This window comes from Electrona antarctica, assembly GCF_951216825.1.
Source record: "Electrona antarctica genome assembly, chromosome: 10".
NCBI lineage: Eukaryota > Metazoa > Chordata > Actinopteri > Myctophiformes > Myctophidae > Electrona > Electrona antarctica.
In genome coordinates, this window is record NC_136791.1 from 12139940 (window position 1) to 12165102 (window position 25163).

At 41.8% G+C, this 25163-nt stretch overlaps 3 protein-coding genes across 4 annotated transcripts; 2 read left to right on the plus strand and 1 right to left on the minus strand.

The window, feature by feature from the left end:
* dnai2b (dynein, axonemal, intermediate chain 2b) lies at window positions 1–20013 on the minus strand. Of its 2 annotated transcripts, none has more exons than XM_079511773.1 (13): window positions 19959–20013; window positions 6788–6875; window positions 6390–6580; window positions 5368–5529; window positions 4879–5000; window positions 4368–4510; window positions 3833–3946; window positions 3287–3426; window positions 2737–2859; window positions 1954–2177; window positions 1369–1504; window positions 667–813; window positions 1–310 (listed from the first exon to the last, which is right to left on the minus strand). In XM_079511773.1, exons 3-13 carry the CDS (start codon window positions 6570–6572, stop codon window positions 89–91), a joined length of 1716 nt encoding a protein of 571 aa, XP_079367899.1. In that variant the 5' UTR covers window positions 6573–6580; window positions 6788–6875; window positions 19959–20013; the 3' UTR covers window positions 1–88. The 2 variants fall into 2 exon arrangements, with proteins under 2 accessions (XP_079367899.1, XP_079367900.1); XM_079511774.1 differs by lacking the exon at window positions 19959–20013 and adding an exon at window positions 7155–7270.
* LOC306930663 (transmembrane protein 41B-like) lies at window positions 7719–8444 on the plus strand (the record flags this gene model as incomplete). The annotated part of the gene is made up of 1 exon (XM_079511746.1): window positions 7719–8444. The coding sequence occupies one exon, from the start codon at window positions 7719–7721 to the stop codon at window positions 8442–8444; it is 726 nt and encodes a 241-aa protein (XP_079367872.1).
* adam8a (ADAM metallopeptidase domain 8a) lies at window positions 12536–24507 on the plus strand (the record flags this gene model as incomplete). Its single annotated transcript, XM_079512949.1, has 22 exons — window positions 12536–12616; window positions 13141–13217; window positions 13896–14094; window positions 14241–14318; window positions 14491–14559; window positions 14882–15051; window positions 15267–15348; window positions 15442–15584; window positions 16065–16242; window positions 16349–16438; window positions 17342–17537; window positions 17828–17909; window positions 18038–18218; window positions 19315–19398; window positions 19514–19598; window positions 19965–20085; window positions 20223–20415; window positions 20795–21205; window positions 22154–22210; window positions 22377–22427; window positions 23304–23375; window positions 24030–24507. 22 exons carry the CDS (start codon window positions 12536–12538, stop codon window positions 24072–24074), a joined length of 2745 nt encoding a protein of 914 aa, XP_079369075.1. The 3' UTR covers window positions 24075–24507.
* Window positions 24508–25163: the final 656 nt, after the last annotated feature.

Below are 25163 nucleotides of genomic sequence, written 5' to 3' on the forward strand. Positions count from 1 at the left end.
ATAAATACATATTATGAACATTAATATACTGTACTTAAAAAGGTAATTCATTACTTGGAGTCTTGGACAACTATATGTCTCCCGGCTCTCACTGGTGTTTCTCCTCTTCTTGTTTCTTCTTCTCTGATTCCACTATCTCGAAGAATTCGGCCTCAATGCGTGCAATCATGTCCTCTGGGGTCTCCTCTCCATCCCCCTCCGGGTTGGTAGACACCTCCTGGCTCTGCTCGGAGCGGCTGCGCTCCTTCATACGCATCTCTCGATGCCGTGCCTCCAAGATCTTCTCTCGCTTGGTCTCACGCTCAAACATCTGACCAAGAAAGTCAAATTGTCACACTCTCTCTTATGTGTACCTCACCATGTCTATATTCATGTTGTCATGTCATGTATAAACAAAGGTTTGTATGTTTGAACTTGGCAAACAACTTGGCAAATAAAGCCTTTGTGTGCGCTGCCCCTGTAGCTTGGAATAACTGACAGATCTGAAGCTAAGGACTTGATCACCCTATAATGTCTTTTCAAAGTTTCCTACAACTGCTTCCCCTACAAAAGTACAAATACAACATCAAAATAAAATAAAGATTTGTACATTTTAACATTGGCCCTTGCTCTCAGAGTTGCTGATTAGCATTTATGAAAGTGAAACAGCTGGAGCTGCGTTCTTACTTCGGTGACCAGGGTTTTCTCGTTCTTCTGCAAGGTGCAGAGGCCCGGGGAGATCTCCAGCAGGGTGGCAGTACCCAGCTGGGAACCACAGGCCAGGAAGCGCCCATTGTCCTGCACCCGTTGACAGAACAGAGCCTCATCACATACCTGAGTACAACAACAAAAACATGTCATTAAAAGAGGCTACTGTACATGGCCCTCACACCTTTGACCTTGCACACATTGCAGGCCGAAGGCATGGGGAGAGAGTATGTTTTGCACTCCGTCTGCACACACAGTGCTTGCCAAGATTAGTGAATGATATCTGCTGCAGTGCAGAGATATATTTTTTGTTTAGAATACATTTGATTCTTAATTAAGTGTAAAGCAGGCTTACGTTGTTAAAAAGGATGAATCAGATTATTAATGGCGTGTCACATTATTTTCTCATTAAAATGTAAGTAAATATTAGGTAAAAAAAATTATATGGGCATATATTGATGACATCAGGGATCTGATCTATGGGACATGGACAGACAGATACAGAGATCTCCATAATGGGCATATTGGTCAGATCGGTGGTGCGATACAGTACATAGCCCTCACACGATAGATGTGAACCTCTAGTGTCCAAAATAGGGGTTGATTACTGTATGAATCGATTATTTTATCGGTTAAATCAATTACTTTCATGAACTGTTGCAACCCTAGTAGAGAACGTACTTTGAGTCGCAGTGTAGCATCATTCTGCTTGAAGAGAATGTCCCACACGTCTAACGTTCCATCTGTCTTGACGGTGAAGAACACTGAGGGACGAACTGGACTCCAGCAGGCGTCCATCAAGTATGACGTCTGGTAGCTTCCAGGGATGAGAATTTCATATTAGCTTGACTTGTCTCAGGACAGGCCTAGGCTATATGGATATTTTTCTAAACGGATATTTTCCTCCGTTTAAAAAAGAATCCCTGCCCATACGACAAAGATATCTGTGTTCACACACAAACGCAGAAACGCATTGAACACAGGAGAAAATCACTGCAGTACCAACCACGCTATTTGATGCGATTGCATTCACACCTCTCTCTCTCTCTCTCTCGCTCTCTCTCTCTCAGCAGAGCCTTTAATTGCTTGGTGGTGACGTGGTGCAGTTGATAAGTTTGAACAACTGGATAGATATCCGTGTAGTTTCCATGCATAGTAAAAATGACATGCGCTAATGAGTGGTGACGTCATCGTGTGTGTGTGTGTGTGTGTGTGTGTGTGTGTGTGTGTGTGTGTGTGTGTTGCAATTTTGAATATGTGACTTACCCTGTGGACATGATAGAGGACTCCTTGATGTCTTCAGACCAGATGCGAGCTGTCCAGTCCCCCACTGTGAGGAAGTTTTTGGGGAAGAAGGGGTTTCTTTGCAGAGCATAGATGGGGCCGTGGTGACTTCCGTACGTGCATACAATCTTCTCTGCCGCCGTCTTGGCCTTGCGGTTACAAGACACCACAAGCCCTTGTTCTGTTCCCACCATGAACTTCGTAGGCTGAAGACACAGATGAGGTTAGATTTAAAATAAAATAGCCCTCTTTGTATGCCGCTCATTTACTGACCTGCAATCTGGGAGCCCATTGGCGAAAAATAGGGAAAAACAGCGCCCTCTTCTGTTTTTTGAGTGGTGTAAACCACTCCTACGACTGGCTTTGTTAGTATACGTGTCTGTCTGTCTGTCTGTGCTCAAAAAATGAGCATGGTTGCTACGGTCACCCAGTTCACCCGGGTGTGATTTCATTACCTCAGACATTACGTCAGACCACAGCTGATCAGGCTATATAAGACCTTGCACCACTCAGTTCACACGGGTGTGATTTTTTTCCTTGAATTTGACTCTGGGGGAGCTGCCCAATAGAATGTGGATAACAGATGTTGGCCCGTTTGGTTCACCCTCAGCCCTCCTCTTCCGGTGAGGCACTTATGTTTTCATTCCACTAAACCCCCTCCCCCCCATGTACACACGTTCTGAATGCCCATGACGACAGATTCAGTAGCACGGCTTTGGAATCTGTTCTTGAGAGAATAACTGACCTGAGGTAACCATGACTCACCATGGTGGGCTCAAACTCTAGGGACATAGCACCTAAGGCGTTGTCCGGATTGCTTTTCTTGTTGAGGTCCAGCACCAGCCTCTCCGTAGGCTCGCTCATCTTGCGGATGTCCCACCACAGCACCTAACAGACACAGGCAGACAGAGGGACAGTGCAGTGGTCACCTTCCTCAACGGTGTCACAAACAAACGCCTTCGACAAATGGACCCTTGCGGGTCCAATTGGTTTCATGTTACGCTCTCAAGAGTTACATTATTCTTAAAAGCATCTGCATTACTTCTAGTCTACATAATTAGCGAATTTAAAATAATTGTTATTTCGATCAACGTTTGTCTGTTATCTCTCCTAGGGTACCACATCAATACAGCATGAAAATCTTATACGATAACAACATATTCTTTCGTTTTGGGCCTGAGAGGCTAAATCTCATCAAATGGTGCCTCAAATCACGAATAAATAATGGCCCTTGATATGAAAAGGGTTGAAAACCACTGCTTTACACCACTGGAGGTGGCAGGTGCAGTGAAAGGCCAACAGAGGCTAGGCTGACCTGGCCGTCGCTGGACGCAGAGAAAGTATCACTTCCAGTCTTTGATTGCAACCAGATGACTTTATAGATAGGGTCCCGGTGGCTGTGCTCAATTGTGGACATTTCCACTGGCTGGCCTCCTTTGCGAGTGTCCCAGTAGGCTGAGAAAGAAATGTCATACGGTTAAACAAACACACACAGGCACTTATAGGAAATTATTCCAAATTTGTTACAAACTTTCAAGAATTGTTAATTGCCTTAAAAAATAAATATATTATTATTATTATTATTATTTGAATAGCCAAAATATAAAACACTGTTCAAGCGGTTTAACTGGTATTGATGCTATACTAACTCATTTGGTTGGGGACCCCCTGTGCACAAGTTCAAAACATTATATTTGAATTCCAGAGACAGATAAAACTGGTTGAATGACGTAGTCATGCTGCCTTACATGATGCGAACCATATGATATTTATAAGACTATTGTCTTGACAGGGCAAGACATCAAGAAAGAGATAACATGACAGAGAGAGAGAATGGAAGTCAGATGTTGTTATAACCCACCAATCTGTCCATTGTAGCTGCCCCCAACCAGGATGTGTGAGTCTTTGGGATTGTACTCCAGGCACACAAGAGGAGACACCGGTTTCACAGTCATCTCTGGCTTATTGGGGTTCTCTGGGAACACATATTATATAGGTTATAATCAGTTTGCCATACTTGTCAGCTCAAGACCAAAAAAGATAGAGATAGATTTGGTGTCTCCCAGTCGGGACACAAACTTTACAAAATACATTGTGAATTAACCAATTAAACCCTAAAATATCCGAGCTCACAACACTTATTATTTCACTATTTCTTAGAAGTTTCAGAAAATCTGAAATTTTGAGAAAAAGTTAAAAAAATAAATAAATGGGGTTATATAAATTGCGAATATTTAGCCTACTTGTGTCACGTAAAAATGTGTCCGCGACCTCTAGGCCAGCAGTTCACATAATGGTTCCCTCTTCACTAATGAGGTCTGAACAAGGCTGTAGATATACAGAGGTTGGACATTTGTTCAATGCTTGTTTCCAAATAATCATTGCTACATACATACCAATGTCCCATATGTAGGAGTCAAAACTCATGTCTTTGGTGGCTTTCTGGAACTCCAGGCAGGAGTAGGCCACAGCCAGCTTCCGGCTGCCATCAGGTTGCCAGGACAGGCAGGTGACTGTTCGCTTGACCTCATTAGGGTCTCTGGAAAGGAAAATGGTGAAAGAACCATACTGGCAACCATACATGTGATTGTCTATTCACATCTTAGTATCTCAGTATTTTTCAGCTTTGTTTTTTAGATTTTTTAGAAGTTATTTGAACAACATCAATAACTGAACCGATGTTGGCCAAATGTCATGCATTATAGGAGCTACACCTATAGATTGAACTGAAGATGTTGGTGAGAAGGGCTAGCTCCATATCCACAGACTCACCCCACTAGAAATGTTTGAAAACCACTGGTCTATGTTCACATTAATATGTAATACATATAAAACATTGACTCTCGTGGCATACTGTATACGTAGCTGTATTGGTATTGCTGCTATTATTTGTTTTTGTCAAAGTACCTGAAAACACTGACAGTCTTGGCTGAGGGCTGCTCTTGGGCCTCCTCTACCTCGTCCTCATCCTCAAAGTATTGCTGATAACTGTCTATTGCGTTGTTCTGTTTGATGCAGTGTTCCATGACCTGTGTGAGGGAAGGACACAAGCACCTTAGAGCAGTGCTTCTTGAATGACCGTGCCTAGGCATTTTTGACAACCGCACATTATTCGTGTAGCCTATACAACTGTACAATCTACAAGCAGAACTACAGGCTCACAACGTATCACATTGCTGCTAGCATCGTGCACAAGAAACTTGCCGCTCTCTCCGGATAAACAGACATCTCTCTTATAGCCTCCTACAGAGCCAAATTACCAAGTTCACAAAGCTGCTACTGAGGATCTCCTTGTAGCTTACAGCTGGTTTTCTATCAGTCGTATTTGCATGTTGTCCCCCAGGTATAACTACACTCTGGGTCACAAACTGGAGAATGATGAACCGGGACACTCACTCCTCCCAGCTGTAGTATGGCGTTGACATATTGCTCATTCTTTTCGACTTTCTTCCTGAAGCGGATGGTCTGCTCAGCATCTTGAGGGTTGACATCTTTGGGCCAGCCCCCCTCCATGTGGTTCATGCCACGGCTCACTGTTTCAATGTGCTTCGTGTTCACCTGAACAGAAAACAAGACAAGGCGGTGTTCACCGGCAGGTTACAGATGGTGCTGTGTGCTTCCAGATGGTCTACCCAGCGTTGAACTGACCTATACATAAGGCCTGGGCCCATACTGTATGTACAGGTCAGTTCAACGCTGGGTTGGTGATGCTGTTGTTGTTAGGGCCACTGTACTGTATTTGCCCCTGTGGAATTTGTCCTCTGCATTTACCCATCCCAACTATTAGGGGCAGTGCTGCCTAATATCTCATCATTGTACCCATTTGAAAGAGTGTCCTACATACACGTATTTTGTAATTGGGTGGGTGATGGGCTCTCTTTGGAAAAAGTAATGGTGTCCTTTATTATGCCCTTGGGGAATTTCGGAGACCCATTCCAGGTTTAATGTCAGTACCTTGCTCAAGGGCATTGGCAGTACGAGTATTGTGCAATGGATGAGAACCGTGTGAAGAAACTGAAGGTTAGACTAGGTTTTTATAGGTTTTAATAGGACCTGCCTTAAGTTAGCAGTTAGTGAAACAGTACTGTAGGTCAATGGTTCTTAAAGTGGGGTTCCAGGGGGTTGTAACGGGGTCACCAGAAACCAATAAACCATTTTACTGCCATGTATTAGAAAACCTACATCTACAAGGTTTTGAACATTTTTGAAACATTTTAACAACACAAATCTTGTATGAGGGTCCATGGCACAAAATATTTTCAGATGGGGGTTCATCAGCCAAATACGTATTAATTTGGGTGTCCTTGATATGAAAAGGTTTGAGAACCACTGCTGTAAGTTTACCAGATTTACCAGAACACGTAGTCTATTTATCACCATGCAAAATAAACTACATGCAGGACGTCCCGTCTGCTTACCTCATGCCCAGACATCTCTTGTGAACACTGTATGGCAACATCACAGGGGTCTCTCTCTATGAAGTTGGCAGCCAAAGATGGATCGGGGAGAATGTCCACATGTAACTCAGAAGGCCGATCAGAGAAGTTGCATTGTCGGCCAAACTCGCTGCGATTCTTGGTGTACACGTAGACTATCTCCATTTTGTGATCTGCAATTAGTGGGAAATTAGCCAATGATGATCTGTTGGTTTTTGTAATTATCTGTGTTACTGTTGATTTTCTGTGATTTATCCAGAATAATAAAAAGTTCTTCAATAATCATTCAGTGATGATATTAATAATCATAGGCCATAGCCTCTGATAATCAGGCATGCTACTTTACAGTGTTTGAGTTTGAGACCATTTTCAAAGCATACCTTCCCACTTTTTTTGTTTGCCAATTTCACTTTGAGGTCCGACCCGTACGTCACGTCCCCAGACTTCTCAGGTGCATGTCCTCTCTTCCTGTGTCCATACACCAGAGACAAAGGTCATTCAATTCCCGATTTGAAGGGATTTTGATTATGATAGCGACTCTAATGAATTGATTGCGCTTTTCTAAACAATGTTACATATTATTGCTTTTATAGACCGTGTTAAAAACAGCAAACAACAAAGCAAAATCAGAATGCAACATTATTACTGAATCATACGGACAGAGACAGACATTATAGGCAACAGTTCCAAAAGTTCAGATAGCATGAAGCTAACAGACGAACACAATTCTGATAATGTTACCCCTACCTGACTCAGACTGTCCCAATAAACGTAACGTTGTTGTTGTTAAATTCCCACCGTCCTGCTCACCGCGAACACTAAACTGTCGGTAGAGGTTGTTTACTGTATCTTAGCAACGCGAGTCCGGCTGGTTACACAGAAATGTGTGGCCTATCGAACTATGTGACGGCAGTCGAGAGTCAAGAGGCGTCTCTATAGCAACGGTTTCTGTTATGTGTGATGTAAGACCACATGCTTTGTAGCCTGATATAAGTAATAGGCCTACTCAGAGCATGCTTTGCTGTATCTATTTGGTAATGGTACTGTCAAGTGCCAGTCCTCCCCCTTTGTCCCAGAAATGGCTATAGTGTGAGAGATACATACCAGAAATCTAAATAACAGCATAATATGATCTAACAACAGTAGCCTACAGCATTTAACAATTTATAGCTGGAGAAAATGTCCAAGAAACCAAGAGAAGGAAGACGAGGGGCAGAGTGTCTGCTGTCTTCACACGAGCAGCCAAAGAAGACAAGTCCTGACGAGCCGCAAGAACTGAAAGGGACGCAATATGGAGGGGGCTCAGTGTGGATGTCTCTCCTCATTCTACTAGCTGTCTTTACCTGCTCTGCCTTGATTATGTATGTGGTCTACAGGAACTTGTTCCCAGCACTAAGTGAGGATGAAATGCACAAGATCAAGATCCCCAGAGACATAGATGATGTCAAAGCACTGGGGACTGTCCTGTCCAAATACAACAACACGCATTACACCCGAGTGTTGATGGCCTACTTCACAACATATATCTTCCTTCAGACATTTGCAATCCCTGGATCAATCTGCCTCAGCATCCTGTCAGGTTATCTATACCCATTCCCTCTGGCTCTTTTCTTAGTCTGCCTGTGCTGTGGACTGGGTTCCTCCCTCTGCTATATGCTTTCATACCTGGTGGGGAGACCTGTGGTCTACAAATATTTCCCAGCGAGAGCCCAGAAATGGTCTCGGCAGGTTGAGAAGCACAGAGACCATCTAATCAATTACATCATCTTCTTGAGGATAACGCCTCTTCTCCCCAACGCTTTCATCAATGTCACTGCACCTGTGATTGACGTGCCTCTGGGGGTCTTCTTCCTCGGAACCTTCGTTGGAGTTGCCCCACTATCCTTTGTGGCCATCAACGCAGGTACAACACTATACAATATGACCACAACCGGGGAGGTAGTGTCCTGGCACTCTGTGCTCGTTTTGGCCGCACTCGCTGCTCTCTCCATACTGCCTGTCTGTTTCCAGAGAAAACTGCAGCAGAAATTAGAGTAGAACAGTGGTTCTCAAAGTGGGGGTCTGGGGACCCCCCAAGGGTCCTTGAGGGAGTTTCAAGGGGGTCCCCATGCTAAATGAGTTTCAAACTGCTTGAGGTCCTTGAGATTAAAAGGTTTGAGAACCATTAGAATAGAAACACCAGACTGTTCAGCACCTCATCTGTCTGGTTGATCCCTCCTTCCCTGTCCATGGCTCACGAACAGTACATGCAGCTGTGTAACTCAAATGAACCTTCTCTGCAGACCGAGCTCTGTACCATGGGGGACCAGGCCTTCTGCTCGAATGCTTCTCAACTCTGGAATTCCCTCCCTGACCACCTGAGAGCACCGCAATCTGTTTTTCTCATAGGCTTTATGCCTCACCCAGGGCCCAGGGGTGATCGCCATGTTGGCTTGTGGTGGACATTTTTGACAAAATTAAAAAAAGCCACATACAAAATGAGTATTACCAAAAACACAGACCTTTCTAACCATAACAGCCAGGTCTATAATTCTGAGAGTGTACAAATGGAACCAAATGGACCTAGGGTCCTTGGAAATAAAAAGTTTGAGAACCACTAGTACTAGTGGAAGCCTAATGATAGTGTCTTAGTAAATCAGTGTTATAGAGCGTCGCAGTCCCGCCTCCTACCCTGGACCAGGAAATGAAACCCAATACATTATTCTCATAGACATTTCTTAAAGTATTTATTTAAAGATGGTTACGCCGCGGACAAAGCCAACTCGAGTCGTGACAACTCATGACAACACAAACAATATTTTGGACCAAACAAATAATTACAAAGAAGAAAAACAACAAAAAAAGTGTTGTAACCTGCCGTTTTTTTCTTCTTTCTAATTATTTGTTTGGTCCAAAATATTGTTTGTGTTGTCATGAGTTGTCACGACTCGAGTTGGCTTTGTCCGCGGCGTAACCGTCTTTAAATAAATACTTTAAGAAATGTCTATGAGAATAATGCATTGGGTTTCATTTCCTGGTCCAGGGTAGGAGGCGGGACTGCGACGCTCTATAGGCATGATGATAAGAAAACCTGGAGACTGACATTTAGTGATTGGGTATTATGATCAAAATAAGAACATTAGCCTATAATGGTGTGTAAAAACAGATACCGGTCCAGTCTTTTCCACGGACACATTTGTCCGTGTACGGATATATTGACGTGATTTGAATATTTTTGAGGGGCGATAGCCTCTCCTATGTCCTGCTTTTGTTGTATGTGCACAAACTTTAAATAAAAACATTAAATCCCATTGACAATGAATGGACAATTTTGAGTGTTCGTGTAAACACAAACATGTAACACAAACATTGAAAACGAAGGTGAGGACGCAATTTCTGATTGGCCGGAATGAGATGATGTACGATGATAAGATCGCCCCTCACTTCACACGGGTGTGATTTTTAAATTATTTCATAATATTTTACCCTGATTGTAGCACTTTGAGATTTGTTACAAATCTAAAGTGCATTATAAATTCATTATCATTATTGTTAAATAGTTAAATTGCTTTGGCTAAACAAAACAGCTGCTGGTGACAAAGCAGAATCTGTGAACACTGGCAAAACGAGCCCTCCTGCATCCAAAAAGAATGTGGTCAATCCTGATGACTTTGTCACAAAGTAGAGTGTCGTGGCGGCTGGCCCATTCTTTACTTCTCATGGTTGTGCGTACTGACAACCATTCCATGTGGGATCGTCAACAACCGGGTTGTCACACACAACACCACACGCTAACAGGATTAAAACATATAATACCCAAAAGTCTGCATATAAATTAGTTTGACTGATCTTATGATTCTTATCTGACTGTGCACATCAGGTATGGACTTATTCTGAGCTTATTTGAGCTCTGCGCTTCAGTCATTTGACCAGCAGATGACGACAAAGGCCAATTGAGCCATTGCACTAAAGATGGTGGAGAAACACTTTTTGTGTTTCAAACTTTAAATGCCATGTAAACAAACGAGTGATGATTCATTAACGCAGACAAGTTTGAAAGAGTCAAAGATAAATTCATTATAATTATTGAAAGTGTATAAACTATTTTATACACACTGTATATTGTATAGCCACTGCAAGGCTATAAAACAGAAAATACGTTAATAGGCCTACAATAAATAACTAATAGACTTGACGTAATCAAATAAATATTAGAATTAACATTTGGCTTACAGTCAGCATTACTTAGAAAATCGTTTCCCTTCAAATTCTAACTTCTTCTCACACAGATGACTCAGTCCAATATGTTAATTTCCAGGATATTGCTCATTGAGAGGAGGGAGGCGGAGTGCTCTGGGCCCTTGGTATTTCCCTGAGACAGCAAGCAAGGCATTCATTCACAATGAGGTCGCGAACCGTTACAGATCACATTCACAGCAGCATGTTTTATTCTGGATATTTTATTTGTCTCTATATTGCCTCTTTGGGTGAGTAGGCTAGTTTCTTTTTTTCTTTTTAGTCCTTTATTTCTTTATTTATTTGTTTATTTGTTTATCTTTCTTTCTTTGTTTCTTTCTTTCTTTCTTTCTTTTACATGAAATATCTTAACTTCCAGGAGTAACTGTGAGCAGTCTGAAGAAACTACCTCATGTGCTGGAATATGAAATTGTAACACCTCAGAAACTTGGGAATATAACTGAAGATAGTTTTTCTTCAAACCAGGTAAAATAAATGTTTTTATTTCTCTTGTTTTTCTTTTCATTATATGTTTCTCATTATTTGTTGTTTTCATTACTGATTGATTTAATTGAAAATGTTATTTATTTATTTGTGTGTGTGTGTGTGTGTGACGTGTGTGTGTGTGTGTGTGTGTGTGTGTGTGTGTGTGTGTGTGTGTGTGTGTGTGTGTGTGTGTGTGTGTGTGTGTGTGTGTGTGTGTGTGTGTGTGTATGCGCGTGCGTGCGTGTGTGTGTGCGTGCGTGCGTGTGCGTGCGTGTGTGTGTGTGTGTGTGTGTGTAGACATACCCCAACATAATCCGGTACTCTCTAACAATAGCAGGACAAAACTACACTCTTCACCTGGAAAAGAATAGGTGAGATGACTTTTAACATCACAGGAAACAAGAACTGACTGTAAAAAAGACCACCTTAACATGGGCTCCAGTCTATTCTGTCTTGATCACATTTTATTCTTTCAGAAATCTTGTTGGGGGAAGTTATTCTGTGACACATTATTCAGAGGATGGCACCAAAGTCACAAAAACGTCCTATAATAAGGTAGTGTTCTACTTCTTTAATCTTTACATTGAGTCGTTTTAACAAATTTTTAACGGTTAATATAGAGGGTATGCGCATGCATAAAGTGAATGGGAAATCGAGTGGCAAATCGAGTGGCACAGTGAGTTTAATGTCGTTTAACGTTGTTTAATACAATCAGATAGGACTTTTCTGTTTGGATGTATGGGCTATCAAGGCCAGAAAAGTAGTTTTTTGCCACTCAGTAGGCGTTCCCACATAACTTCCGGGTATGATGATGTCACGCGCATACCCTCTATACTACCACTGTACTGAGAATGGCATAAATACTGCATCAAAACTATACTGTACTTTGTTTGTAATACACTACATCTTTCTAATCTAACCTAAGATATAATATTATGATAAATAACAATCATGTGTTCACCGCCTCCATCAAAAACAAAGAAATGGGCAAGAAATGTATTTAAAAGAACAGAAAAAGGTCACTCTTCAGGCTGTTTCAAGGTTCAACCTGCTGATTAGAAAGTCTTTAGTGCCCCATAGAATTCAGACCCTGAAACCTAAAGGGCAGCTCATGGGCTTGGCAGCATAAAGAAAATACTCTGTTCAGAGGATATCCTGTGCCATCTACCCTTTGGGTTACAGGGGTTAGTGACGCTTGTTTTAGCCAGGGCCTCGTGCCACTGGCGTGGTCTCCCAAATTATGTATTTGGCCGCAGACCCCCATGTCAAAATATTTTTTTTCCAAGGACCCCCAGAAGCAAAGATCTGAGTTAAATAGGTTCGCTTTAAGAATACATATTTTCAAAGATTTGCATAATTTGTCATGATTTAAAAAAAATAGCAGATCCGCTTGCATATCTGCTATTTTTAATCTAAAATGACACAGGATGCTTTCCCAGTTTGAATGGGTTGATATCACATCATCTGAGCTGTTCAAAGAGGAGCAACTTGGGTTGTGTAAATGCAGGGTATAATTCCATTGAGATAGCTGAAGTATTTTCAAAATACAAATAATATCTTATAATAATATCATATCATAATATCAATATAATAATATCTAATATTTTATCAAGAACGAGCAACTCCCCACCCCTCCTCCATTGAATTCAATGGACAGGTGGTGCCCTCTTATTATTACAAAATTAGTTGCAAAATAACATTACTTGTTATTTTGCAACAAGTTACATCCTATGTGATACGCTTTTCACAACTGTCAAACACAACAAGGAAGCATACTAGGGCCTTTACTGTTCCTAATATATGTAAACGACATGACATCAGCTTGTGACTGCAACTTGTTCCCTTGTTCCTTGTTCCAGACGAACGTTCTGAAAAAATCACAACGTGTCAGGTCTTGACACCATTGTGAGCTTGTAGAGAGCCAAGAGGAGTCATATAGATGGAGAAAATGAGGGTCCACGCATGGATAGGATGGGGTCTCCGGTCAACGAAGTATATACGGTTAAATGGTTAATGATTCATGTTGTTTCAGGGTCACTGCTTCTACCATGGACACATTCTGGAAGTGGAAGAGTCTTCAGCCAGTATAGGACTGTGCTCAGGAGTAAAGTAAGGGGAACAGCATGTACATCGATTGCTAATTACTATTGGAGTATTATGTTACTAAACTGTGTGCACAGTGGATTGTGGATTAAATGCACAACATGTAATGGGAATTGTGTCTGATACCACTAAATATTGTTGGAGGAACTCACTAGAAGTGTTAAATCCACCAGTGTTTCCAGTCCAAATGTGTACTTTTTCTATGAATTGAATACCCAGGACCTCAATGGAAACAAGCCATAGTGCTTTACTGCTTTCTTGAGTTTATCCTTTTGTATGGAACTGTTACCTCTGTGCTTTTCTTGCAAACTGTAAAGTATTCAATCAAATCAATCAATGAATCAAACTAGCTAGAGGAGCTAGCCCTGGCAGTCCATTACCTGGCTGTAACCCAAATTAAATCCTGTTTAATCCTGTTACTAAGGCCAGGCAGATAATACTATGGCTTCTCTGACTGAAAAATACATTTATCACTGGATCTTCTGGTCCACTCAGCAACTGTGCACAGCAAGCAAAAGAAAGAAACTGTGACATGAATGATCGTAATAATCATATTATTGTATTGTGATTTTTTTTTAATTGTTTTTATTCCATTAAGAGCTGCATGATCATGTTTTCAAGTTTTGTCAAGGGGAGATGTTTTATGAAAAATGAAAAAGAACGAATTCTCTTGTCCTCCCATAGGGGGTTTGTACAGCTTCAGGACCAGGTGTACCTCGTTGAACCTCTTACCAGTACTGAACCAGGACATCAGACTGGTTTTCATGCTGTTTACAACTACAAGCACCTACGGAGGAAGAGAAGCTCCTGTTCTACTGGAAACACAACCACATTCTTTGATCATGTGTCCAGCGCCTCTGGACTGTTCCAACTCAGTGGCCTGGTAAACACACACACACACACACACACACACACACACACACACACACACACACACACACACACACACACACACACACACAAACACAAACACACACACACACACACACACACACACACATAATAATATCTAACATCTTCAATATTCAGAAAAGCGGAGCCCAGACCAAAACCCAAACTGGAAAACCACGGATAGTGGAGATGGTCCTGGTGGTTGACAACACAGAGGTATGCTATAATGAACAACTAATGAATCACTGTTATCTAATATGAATCCCAGTATGACGATTATAATGTCAATACTATGTCACTAATCACCCTCATTCTCACTAATATTTGTGTTTTTACATTTCTCAATTGTACATGCTTTTACTGATCAAAATCTATTCTTTACTTCCAGTATAAGAAGTTTGACAGCAGGCAGTCAGTAGAGGCCAGAATGCTTGAAGTAGCCAACCATGTGGACAAGGTATCTTGCTATTCTGATTAGCTCATTCAAATTAACCCTGCTTCTGTGAGTTGTGAAGGTTTCGCTGAGAAAGGGAAAACAAATCTGCTGATTAACCTGCAGTTCTGTCTTGAATGAGGAACATGAGCAAGACTAATGGTCACATTTTATGTATTACTCACTAACAGTACATTTCAAATCTGCAGCATTTTCAGTGGTGCCCAGTAGATTAGATCACCAACATTGTGATGACCATAAAAATGAAATGAATTCTGACTAGACTGTATTATAAGTAACTGTGAGGTTAGCGTGCATTAACAGCTTCTGTTGCCTACGGTTTCAGTTCTATCGGCCTGTGGGTGTTCGTGTGATGTTGGTTGGCTTGGAGATGTGGTCCTATCGAGATCAGATAGAGGTCAGCACCGATCCTGAGGTTTCCCTCGTGCGCTTCCTTGAGTGGCGACAGAAGAGCTTGCTTCCACGGACCAAGCATGACAATGCACAGTTTGTCACGTAAGTAAGAGACAGCTACACTGAGTGTTAATTTAACTCTGAGAGTGTACAAATGTAACCAAATGGACCTTTGTGGGTTCACTTGGTCACATTTGTACACTACACTCTTGGTGTTACAAATAACAGTGAGGATTTTACTGTGGTCACTGGTTCAAGATGTATTTGTGTAGCTGTTACAACATGTGTTGAACTTGAATTCATTCCCCTTGGTTCAGAGGCGTGGATTTTGAGGGTTCAACAGTCGGCTTGGCCAACACTAACGCCATGTGCACTGCCAACTCTGGAGCTGTCAATGAGGTGAGCATGCTTTATGTTTCCTGTGTAACAATGCCTAATTCACTGGACGTTAAGGAGGAAAACATATTCCATTCTACTTCTCTATGTACCCAGGACCGTAGCTCAGACCCTATAGGAGTTGCAGCGACCATCGCTCACGAGATGGGTCACAACCTAGGCTTGTCCCATGACACTGAACACTGTACCTGTGGCTCCTCAACGTCAGCCAAAGGCTGCATCATGGCCGAGAGTGTTGGGTAAGCTCGACTTTAAACTTGAACCCCCAGTTGGCGCAGGAGTGTTCCTGTCCAAGATAGCGGAGGCTAGTGGTTTGAATTTCCCGCCTCTGGACTAAGGCTTGCCCGAGTGTCCATATGAACATGATTGTCCGTGTTCACAGGAGGAAACACGGGTAATCTCTGATCTCTGCACTAGTACAGTAACTCAGGTTGGTCAGGGGGGCACTTGTTCAGTGGGATGTGGAACACGGTAGAATAGTGTGTTCCTCCGCTATGTTATGTCCTCCTGGTGCAACGCCTCAATGTCAGGCAAAAAGAAAAAACGGTTGTCTGTGCTCTCCCTAGCCTAGGACCAACTAGAGTATGACTAGTAGTGACAAAGGGACTTGAATACATAGGGGATTGGGAATTGGTCTAAGGGCTAAGATTAAGATACTACATATCACTGTAATGCGTTAAAATCCACAGTGACGCTAACATCCCTCTGTCTATGTCTAGAATGCCGTATCCCCATATGTTCAGTAGCTGCAGTCAGCAGCAGCTTGGACGATTTCTGGATGAGGTGAACCCTTCCTGTTTGTTGGATACTCCCTCTACAAGCCGTATCTATGGAGGAGCAGTGTGTGGAAATGCATACCTGGAGCCCGGAGAGGAATGTGACTGTGGCACTTTACAGGTTTAATATTAAGATCAGTAGAATAAAGCACACAGAGACAGGCATGCACAATCATATACTGTACACTTATACACAGTACAAATGAACCTCCTTCTCTCTTTCTCAGGAATGCAAGAATCCATGTTGTAATGCCACTACTTGCAAACTCAAAGAAGGGACCCAGTGTGCAGAGGGAGAATGTTGTCACAAATGCCAGGTAACACTCACACATGTACAAGCAAACATGTACAGTACAGTACATGGGTGCACACACATACACACACATACTGTATACAGCCCAACCTAGTCAATATGTGTCAGGTCACTGTATGACAGGAATATGGCCAATCAGTAAAGGTTCTTAGTGGGGGGAAATTTGGGATCCCACACTTGGGATTAGTGTTTGCATTGAATCTAAAATTTCCCTGTTCTCATTCAAATGTCATTTTATTTCCCCCTCCTGATAAGTCTGGTTTTAGCAACAAACAAGGGAACTGGCATGCTCAACTCAAAAGTCTTCAGAGTATGATGTAACAATTCACAGCAGCAGACTTTCAGTATTTTCAATCTGTGGGTGGATGTGAGCTACTGTAGGTGCTTTTGAATTTGAGCTTGGGTCCATTGATAGGCCTTTTGACATTACTGTTTCCTCTAGTTTGATCAGAAATAACAACTCTGCCTCTTGGGAAATAACACTTAACTGAATGTGTGATGTCACAATGTAGCGATCGGCTATTGCACGCACGCACACGTCAAACCGTTACAACATCATAATATGATTTTGTAATCATTTCCTGAGTTGATTTCTAGTATTTTTGTGGAAGTGATACTTCACGAGAATCATGACTCATATTATTAGTCATGATTCTCGTGAAGTATCACTTCCACAAAAAATACTAGAAATCAACTCAGGAAATGATTGACTTGAAGTGACTTCATAAAATAATGAATTATTTTTTACATTTAATATTAAATATTTGTGTTAACCATCTATCATTGCCCTTTCAAGTGGTGAGAGATTCATCTTTTCTTATTTTCTGGATCTACGTCTAAACTCTGTTGATTATAGTACACTACTTGGATGGTTTTGTATAAAACTTCCTTTCTTTACTTTTTATAGTTAAAGCCAACAGGCACCATTTGTAGGCCAAGGTCAGGGGACTGCGACCTGACAGAATACTGCACAGGTTTCTCTGCCTTCTGCCACGCTGATGTCTATGCGCAGAATGGCCTGCCCTGCAACTATGGACGTGGATACTGCTATAATGGACAGTGTCCTTCACATAAACAACACTGCGAAAGACTCTGGGGACCAGGTAAAACAGCAATATCACACAGCAATGGTGTAGGTCCGTAGGACATGATCCACACATCTGGTTGTTTCTGACTCATCAGTTTGATTATATATATAAAAACCTCTAACTGACTCTAATCAGTATGATTCATACAGCTATGCACATTTTACCATGTTTTACTATGTTTTTATTGCTATGCTATTTGTGTTTGATTTGTTTTTTGATGTATTAATGCTGTAAAGTGCACAGAGACCCCCTGGGGTGATTTTGTACTATAAATAAAATAAACTGAAACTGAAACTCTGGTTCAGATGCTGAGGTCGCTGCAGATGCCTGCTTCAACAAGGAAAAGAAATGCAAAAAGACACTGTTTGGACAGCGGTGTTCAGACCGGTATGTATATATAATCATTCCCAACTTCCAGTTCATCTCAAAGCCAGTCAATAGCATAACAAGGTATTCTAGTGTATGGTGTGTATTGCTTATTGAGGACACTATCCTGTGGGGTTCTGTGGTGGCAGGGATCTGAAGTGTGGGAAACTGTTTTGCTCGGGCGGTTGGGAGTTCCCTGTCACATCCAGGAAGTCCTTTGTCACGCTATCAAATGGTGTGACATGCAACGAGGCTACCATGGACCCTAAAGACGACTACCCATCAGATCTGGGAATGGTCCCGACTGGCACCAAGTGTGGCCATAATATGGTATGAAAACCACCCATGTTGCTACCGATTATCTAGTATATTAGTTCATATTCGTGCATGAATTCTGCCATACTGTATGGCTGCTATGGCAGTGTTGATTTTGTCGACTAAATCTTATGACAAAAAATATTCAGCGACTATTTTTCACTGACGAAAACAAAATAAAAACTAAGCTTTGATGACTAAAACTAACACTAAATATACTGACAATCAATCATGTGAATTTGACTTGCTAGGGTCCATTGATAGGCTGACATCACCATTTCCTATAGTTTATATCAGAAATAACAACTCTTCCTCTTACACTTAACTGAATTTGTGATGTCACATCCTATGAGTCATGATTCTAAGTATCACTCCCACAAAAGTACTAGAAATCAACTCAGGATTTGAGATTGCATCATGATCATCTGTGTTCTCTAACACAGATTAAGTATGAAGTAACTTCATAAAATAATGAATGATCTTTTTTACATTTAATATTAAAATGGTGATGGTAAAAAGGCAATGATAGATGGTTAATAATATAATATTAAATATTATATTAATATTGTTAACCATCTATCATTACCTTTCAAACAAGTGGTGAGAGGTTCATCTTTTCTGGAACTACGTGGAAACCTATGACGAAACATTTCCGTCGACTATTTTCCACTGACAAAAACTAAATAAAAACTAAGCTTTGATGACTAAAACTAAATATACTGACAATTTTGTCAACAAATAAAAACTAGACTAAAATGTTGGAGAGGGACTAGTGGAGAAGAGATCCAGCAGAACTAAAAGACAAGTCATTGTATGTTTGGTTGCGCTCTAAAAATAACCGATATATAAGCTCACAACTCATTGCAGCGCGATGCGTTGTGAGCTTGTAGATCTGCTATTTTCAGCATGCAACCATCAAGGCCTGCCAACATACATTTTAGTCAACTAAATCAACTGTAGATTTAGTCGATTAAACTCTTGTGATATTTAGTCGACTAAAACTAGACTAAGACTAAAACATTTCAGGTGACTAAGACTAACACTAAATGGAATTTTATTCAAAAGACTATGACTAAAACTAAATCAAAATGTGCTGTAATGGGTCTCCCAGGTTTGTTACAATCAACGATGTGAACACACGAACAACATCAAGACGTACGGAACAGAGGACTGCGCTGCTAAATGCAACAACGGGGTGAGTGAGACATGTCTAACCCAAATATCATGAATTCGTCAATTCAACTATTTATTTTCATAGTACAATAACAAATAATTGACTATACAGTTAACCGGTCTGTGGTCTCTAACAGGTCTGTAACCATGAGAGGCAGTGCCACTGTAAGCCTGGCTGGGCTCCACCCTTCTGTAACGTGGAGCTCTCAGAGATGCCCACAGGTACTGCTGCGTGCGTGTGTGCGTGTGTGTGCATTTACAAACTCTGTATCTGTTCTCCTGTGCTCTGAGGAGTTAATCTAGAGGGTTAAAGCTGGAGGGAGATGTCCTCATGGTCTCTGGAACAACTGTACTCTGTTCTGATGAGCACAATTGAACACTGACTTAATGGAATTTCCCTCTTAGTCTGTTATATATTACAGTTCTGCTTGACGTCTGGTTGACGTACACAGTGAAATGTCCACCCCCGAGTAATGACCGATATTCAATCAGTGTGTGTGTGTGTGTGTGTGTGTGTGTGTGTGTGTGTGTGTGTGTGTGTGTGTGTGTGTGTGTGTGTGTGTGTGTGTGTGTGTGTGCCACACACAGGACCAGATTTTGCTCTTGTTACTGGCATAGCATCTGCTTCTGCAGTAGCTTTCCTTCTGCTGCTAGTTGTGGTCATTGGAGGTGTAATGTGCTGCAGGAAAAGGAGACAGTGTCCAAAGAGGTAAAACCAGACAGCGTTCATTTCCTTCAGTCATGGTGATCACATTCTCTCACAACTATAGGCCATGCCAAAACGAAAAGCCTTTCTTTCCCCGCAGTCCGTCTTTGATCAGAGCCTCTGTGTTTGTTTCTCAACAGGAATCTCCACTCAAGCACAGGACAGTCAAACCCACTATTTTGTTCGGGCAGTGCTCGGGGCAGCCCTCGCCTTGGGAGCTCACATATCAGTCAACCCACATTTGTGGAGTCTTCAACCACTCAAGTCTGTAGACCTCTGCTTTCTGCACTTCCACTATCTACAACTACAGTACCCAGCAGACCTGCTCCACAAGTGAGATTGCCGTTTGTTTTGATATTACTGATTATCATCATTCTGTATCCTTCCATCATGTTGCATTCTGTGCGTGCATTAATATTTACAGCCTGAAATTTTGAATTTGTTCTTAACCACTTGCCTATTATGTTGAGACGCATTTTGAGCTTGTAGATCTGCTATATTCGATGAAGAGGTTTGGTTTGGTGTAGATGGAAAAAGTACAGTACAGTTGTAAATCCATTTCACTAAGACTAAAGGCTTTAAGCTGTTAAGGTCAGAATAAATTATGGAAATTATAACTGTTATTCGTCTCAACTGCTGATGAAGATACGAACCCTTGTGACATAAGCCTTTCCGTGCTGTTTAACTCTTCTCTGACTCCATTCCTCACCAGCGACCTGGTAAAGGACCAGGTGTACCTCATCCTCCACCCGTTAAGGGTCCAGGTGTACCTCATCCTCCACCTGTTAAAGGACCAGGTGTACCTCATCCTCCACCCGCTAAGGGTCCAGGTGTACCTCATCCTCCACCCATTAAGGGTCCAGGTGTACCTCATCCTCCACCCGTTAAGGGTCCAGGTGTACCTCATCCTCCACCCGTTAAGGGTCCAGGTGTACCTCATCCTCCACCCGTTAAGGGTCCAGGTGTACCTCATCCTCCACCTGTTAAGGGTCCAGGTGTACCTCATCCTCCACCTGGTAAAGGACCAGGTGTACCTCATCCTCCACCTGTTAAAGGACCAGGTGTTTCTCACCAGCCACCCGTTAAGGGACCAGGTGGACCTCTGCCATCAAAGACTGAACCGGTAATACAGTGCATGAGCACACTGAGCGCACACACGCACACACACACACACACACACACACACACACACACACACACACACACACACACACACACACACACACACACACACACACACACGGTATCCTGTCTATCCCAGTGTTTCTCAAATGTGTGTTACGTGTTCCCGTATGTGAATATGGCTATGTGAATATGGCTATGTGAAGGTGCTACACAAGGGAGTGGGAAATTGCATAATTTATTTACTGTTTTGTTTAAAGATAAAACATTGTAAAACTGTTTATGAACCTGCTGAAGTGTTAAACCATATTAAATAACAAATGTGACTATAGCACAACTGTTATTGAATAGAAAGCAATATGCAATACTGGCCTTATTGTGTGGAGTTTGCATGTTCTAAAAAGACAATTGACACTGGGTGAAAAACATGGTTACAAAGATTGTGGGAATAAAGAAAACTGGCCTAAAGCGTTATTCATAGTCTGGATTTTCAGTGGTGAGGTGACCACCGAACTACAACATGACGTCACGACTCACGAGCCGCGATGAAGAGCAAACCACCGCCACCACCCCAGCCTGTTTTTACTCACCAACGCTCAACATTATTTCAGCTCCGGTGGTCACCTCACCATCGGAGCTGTGGTCACCTTCACCACCGAAAATCCAGACTATGAATGAGCCTTTACTGAAATGTTAAGGTCACAGAGTTCAAATAAATCTTCTCAGGAGGTACTAATAATTGCAACATTTGTAATGTATATTCTTTTAAAGGTACGTTATCATTCATTCATAGAAGCTTTTTTGCCGTTTAGCACAATTAAAACAAATAAATTAAAACAAAGTCGGGAAAGGGGGGTTCTGAAGCCAAAAGAAGAACCACTGCTCTAACCTTACTGTGTCTCTCTTTTAATGTCTAAACCCAATGGTTTGTACACATGTGTTCCTGCAGACTGGAAGGTCACCTAAGCAACCAACTGTTGTCCAAAGTAAAGTTGCATCTTTTGAGGTGAGATAAATAGAACCTCATACTGTATCTGTAATAGAACCTCATACAGTGTTTACAGATGTTTTGTTTTATAGCTTAGATACATTTACAAATATGAAATATAGATTAACTAGTTTTCAAAATGATTAATACATATATTTTAAAATGTATTTATAATGTTTTATAGGCCAAGACACTAGCTCCATCCAGACCTCTGCCACCACTTGGAACAAAGCTGGTAAAATAAATTAAGATTTCTCTTCAACGCATGCACGCACGCACGCACGCACGTACGCACGCACACACAAACACACGCACACACAAACACACGCACACACGCACACGCGCGCACACGCACACGCACACGCACACGCACACGCAAACACGCACACGCACACGCACACGCACACACACACACACACACCAGAGGCGGACTTATCATTGGGCTAGGGTGGGCTGAAGCCCGGGGGCCTACGTGACGCTGTGTTGTGGGGTAGCTGTGGAAACCCCTGCCAATGTCGCTGTGCATGGCAGCCTGCATTCAGCGACTAGTCTGTCTGTCTGCCTGCCTGCCTTTCTCTTTTGGGGGGGCTGGGTACCCCAACATTACAGCGAAATTAGAACAAAATACGCCAATTCTTGCAGCCCAGGGGGGCCCTGAAATGTTGTATAGCCCGGGTAAATCCGGCCCTGACACACACACACACACACACACACACACACACAACCTCTGCACACACACGTAAAATCTGAATCCCCCCCACCCCCCCCCCCCCCCCCCTTTTCCCCTCACTGTATATGTTTCTTTTCCCTTTTTACCTCCATTATGATGAATTCCTGTTTCTGTTCTTTGTCTATATAGAAGTGTCTATTTGTACGTCTCTAAATGTTTTGATGAATTGAACATGGTGGACCCTGTTGTAAACAAGTGTAATGCTTAATTGGGTCGTCCACTCACAGTTAACAGCCTTTGTATTGAGTTTGTGCTTGAAATGTACTGTAATTCTGTTAATAAAATTTTCAATCAATCAATCAAAACACACTGTGTACAAACACCTATTCGCTGAATATTTTTACAATATACATTTGATGAATACTATTGATATTTTGTCAGATCAAACCAAAGCCACCAGTGCCGCCAGTGAAGCCTTGTGGGATATCATCTCCATGGAAACAAACTCAACAGGTGTGTATTGCTCAGACTTGAGCAATTTGAGGTGTGTCTGACAGCAGCCAGTCCTACCGTATGTAATGCAATGTCTCATATGAGATTTCAATGTGCTCAATATTAAACGTACTCACTGCTTGATACAGAGGAGGCAACATACCAGAGGTCTCAATAAGACTCACAGTTGGCATTTAAACATTCTTAACATAATTCAGGGAATTTAGATATTTAGGAGGGGGGAAAATAACACTGTGGTTTTGGACACAGTCCCAACAGTAATGCAAAAGGAATGACTCCTGTGTTTAGGAGGATAAGGGTTATTATGTGCACCAGGCCTGCACAAAACTCTTTCGGCCCACTGCTAAACAAACTAGAGATACAAAATGTTACAAATATAGCATTGTAATATTGGTCTATATCGCGAGAGAAAGCTAGAGATACAGTGAGAGAGGGGGGGGGGGGGGGGGGGTAATTGGGATTGCATTTGGAGGGTGACTCATCCATGGTGTGTGTGTGTGTGTGTGTGTGTGTGTGTGTGTGTGTGTGTGTGTGTGTGTGTGTGTGTGTGTGTGTGTGTGTGTGTGTGTGTGTGTGTGTGTGTGTGTGTGTGTGTGTGGTTGCGCGGTTGCGCGTGCACGCTTAATTGTGTTAAATGTGTTTGTGGTTTTCCAGCCTGCAGGGAAGGCTGCCCTTCAGCCCCCCAGCAAGCCCAGATGACTGTAGGAGGGAGGCACCAGAACCAACCAGTTCTCTAACCTCTAATAAGAAGAGAGGAGATACAGTTTTACTGCCACTATAGAAGTGGATTGACGGAATTCAACCAGTGGGTGTTGATGAGCCCTTTGCGGCGACATTATTCTGTGTTGACCAGACCTGAACAGCAGAACTGCTGACTGAGGGACAGTGGTGGACAGTGACTAAGTACATTATTTTACTTGAGTACCGTACTTTCTTTTTTCTTTCTTTCTTTCTTTTTGTTGCTACATTTCAAATGGAAGTATTGTACTTTTGACTCCACTTGGAAGAGACTCTTGGGACTCAGACTTATGAATTAACTAGGCCTACTTTCAAACACATAGTGTTGGGTGCTTGCACATATGCACACATGGCATCAACGCATGGTGTTGTGTGCTGGCACACTATACACTCTGTCTTTCTTTTTATCATTCATTTTTAAGAGCCTGCCCAGGGACTACAGATTAAATTTAGCTTTGGCTAACTCTGGCCCATTTACATTGAGGTGAAAACTGACATGTTGATTGATTAATGAGCTTTGTCCCTGTCAAATAAATAAATAGAACATCTACAGTACAAGGAGCACATAGCGACTTCTGATTTGTTTTTTATGGAAATGTTCTAAATTGTAATACAGCAATGCATTCATTCATATTAAAAGAAATGTACGTTGTAATTTGTATACTTTTAGTATACTTTTAGTATACAGTATACTTTGTCCATGGAGGAAATGTATGGAGGAAATGTATGAAACAGCCTCAGTTTTTGTGAGTCAATTATCTCTCTTGAAAATGGTATATTGATTTCAGATATTTATTATTTCTCTTTAAATGACAACTGGCGATGCCAAGATTATTTTGATGAACCTTTTGTTTTTGTCTTTTAAGGGAAAGATCTTCCTGCTTTTATCTTGGGATGAGGGATTAGTAAACACTTGCACTGACAATTTATGCTGTGATTATTTTTACTAACTGATATTGCAGTATATTTCCTGTATTATGTGGTACAGCTTTCCAAGAAAGAACAGAAGAGATTAAGAGATTTTTATTTAAAAAAATCTGGCATGCACTT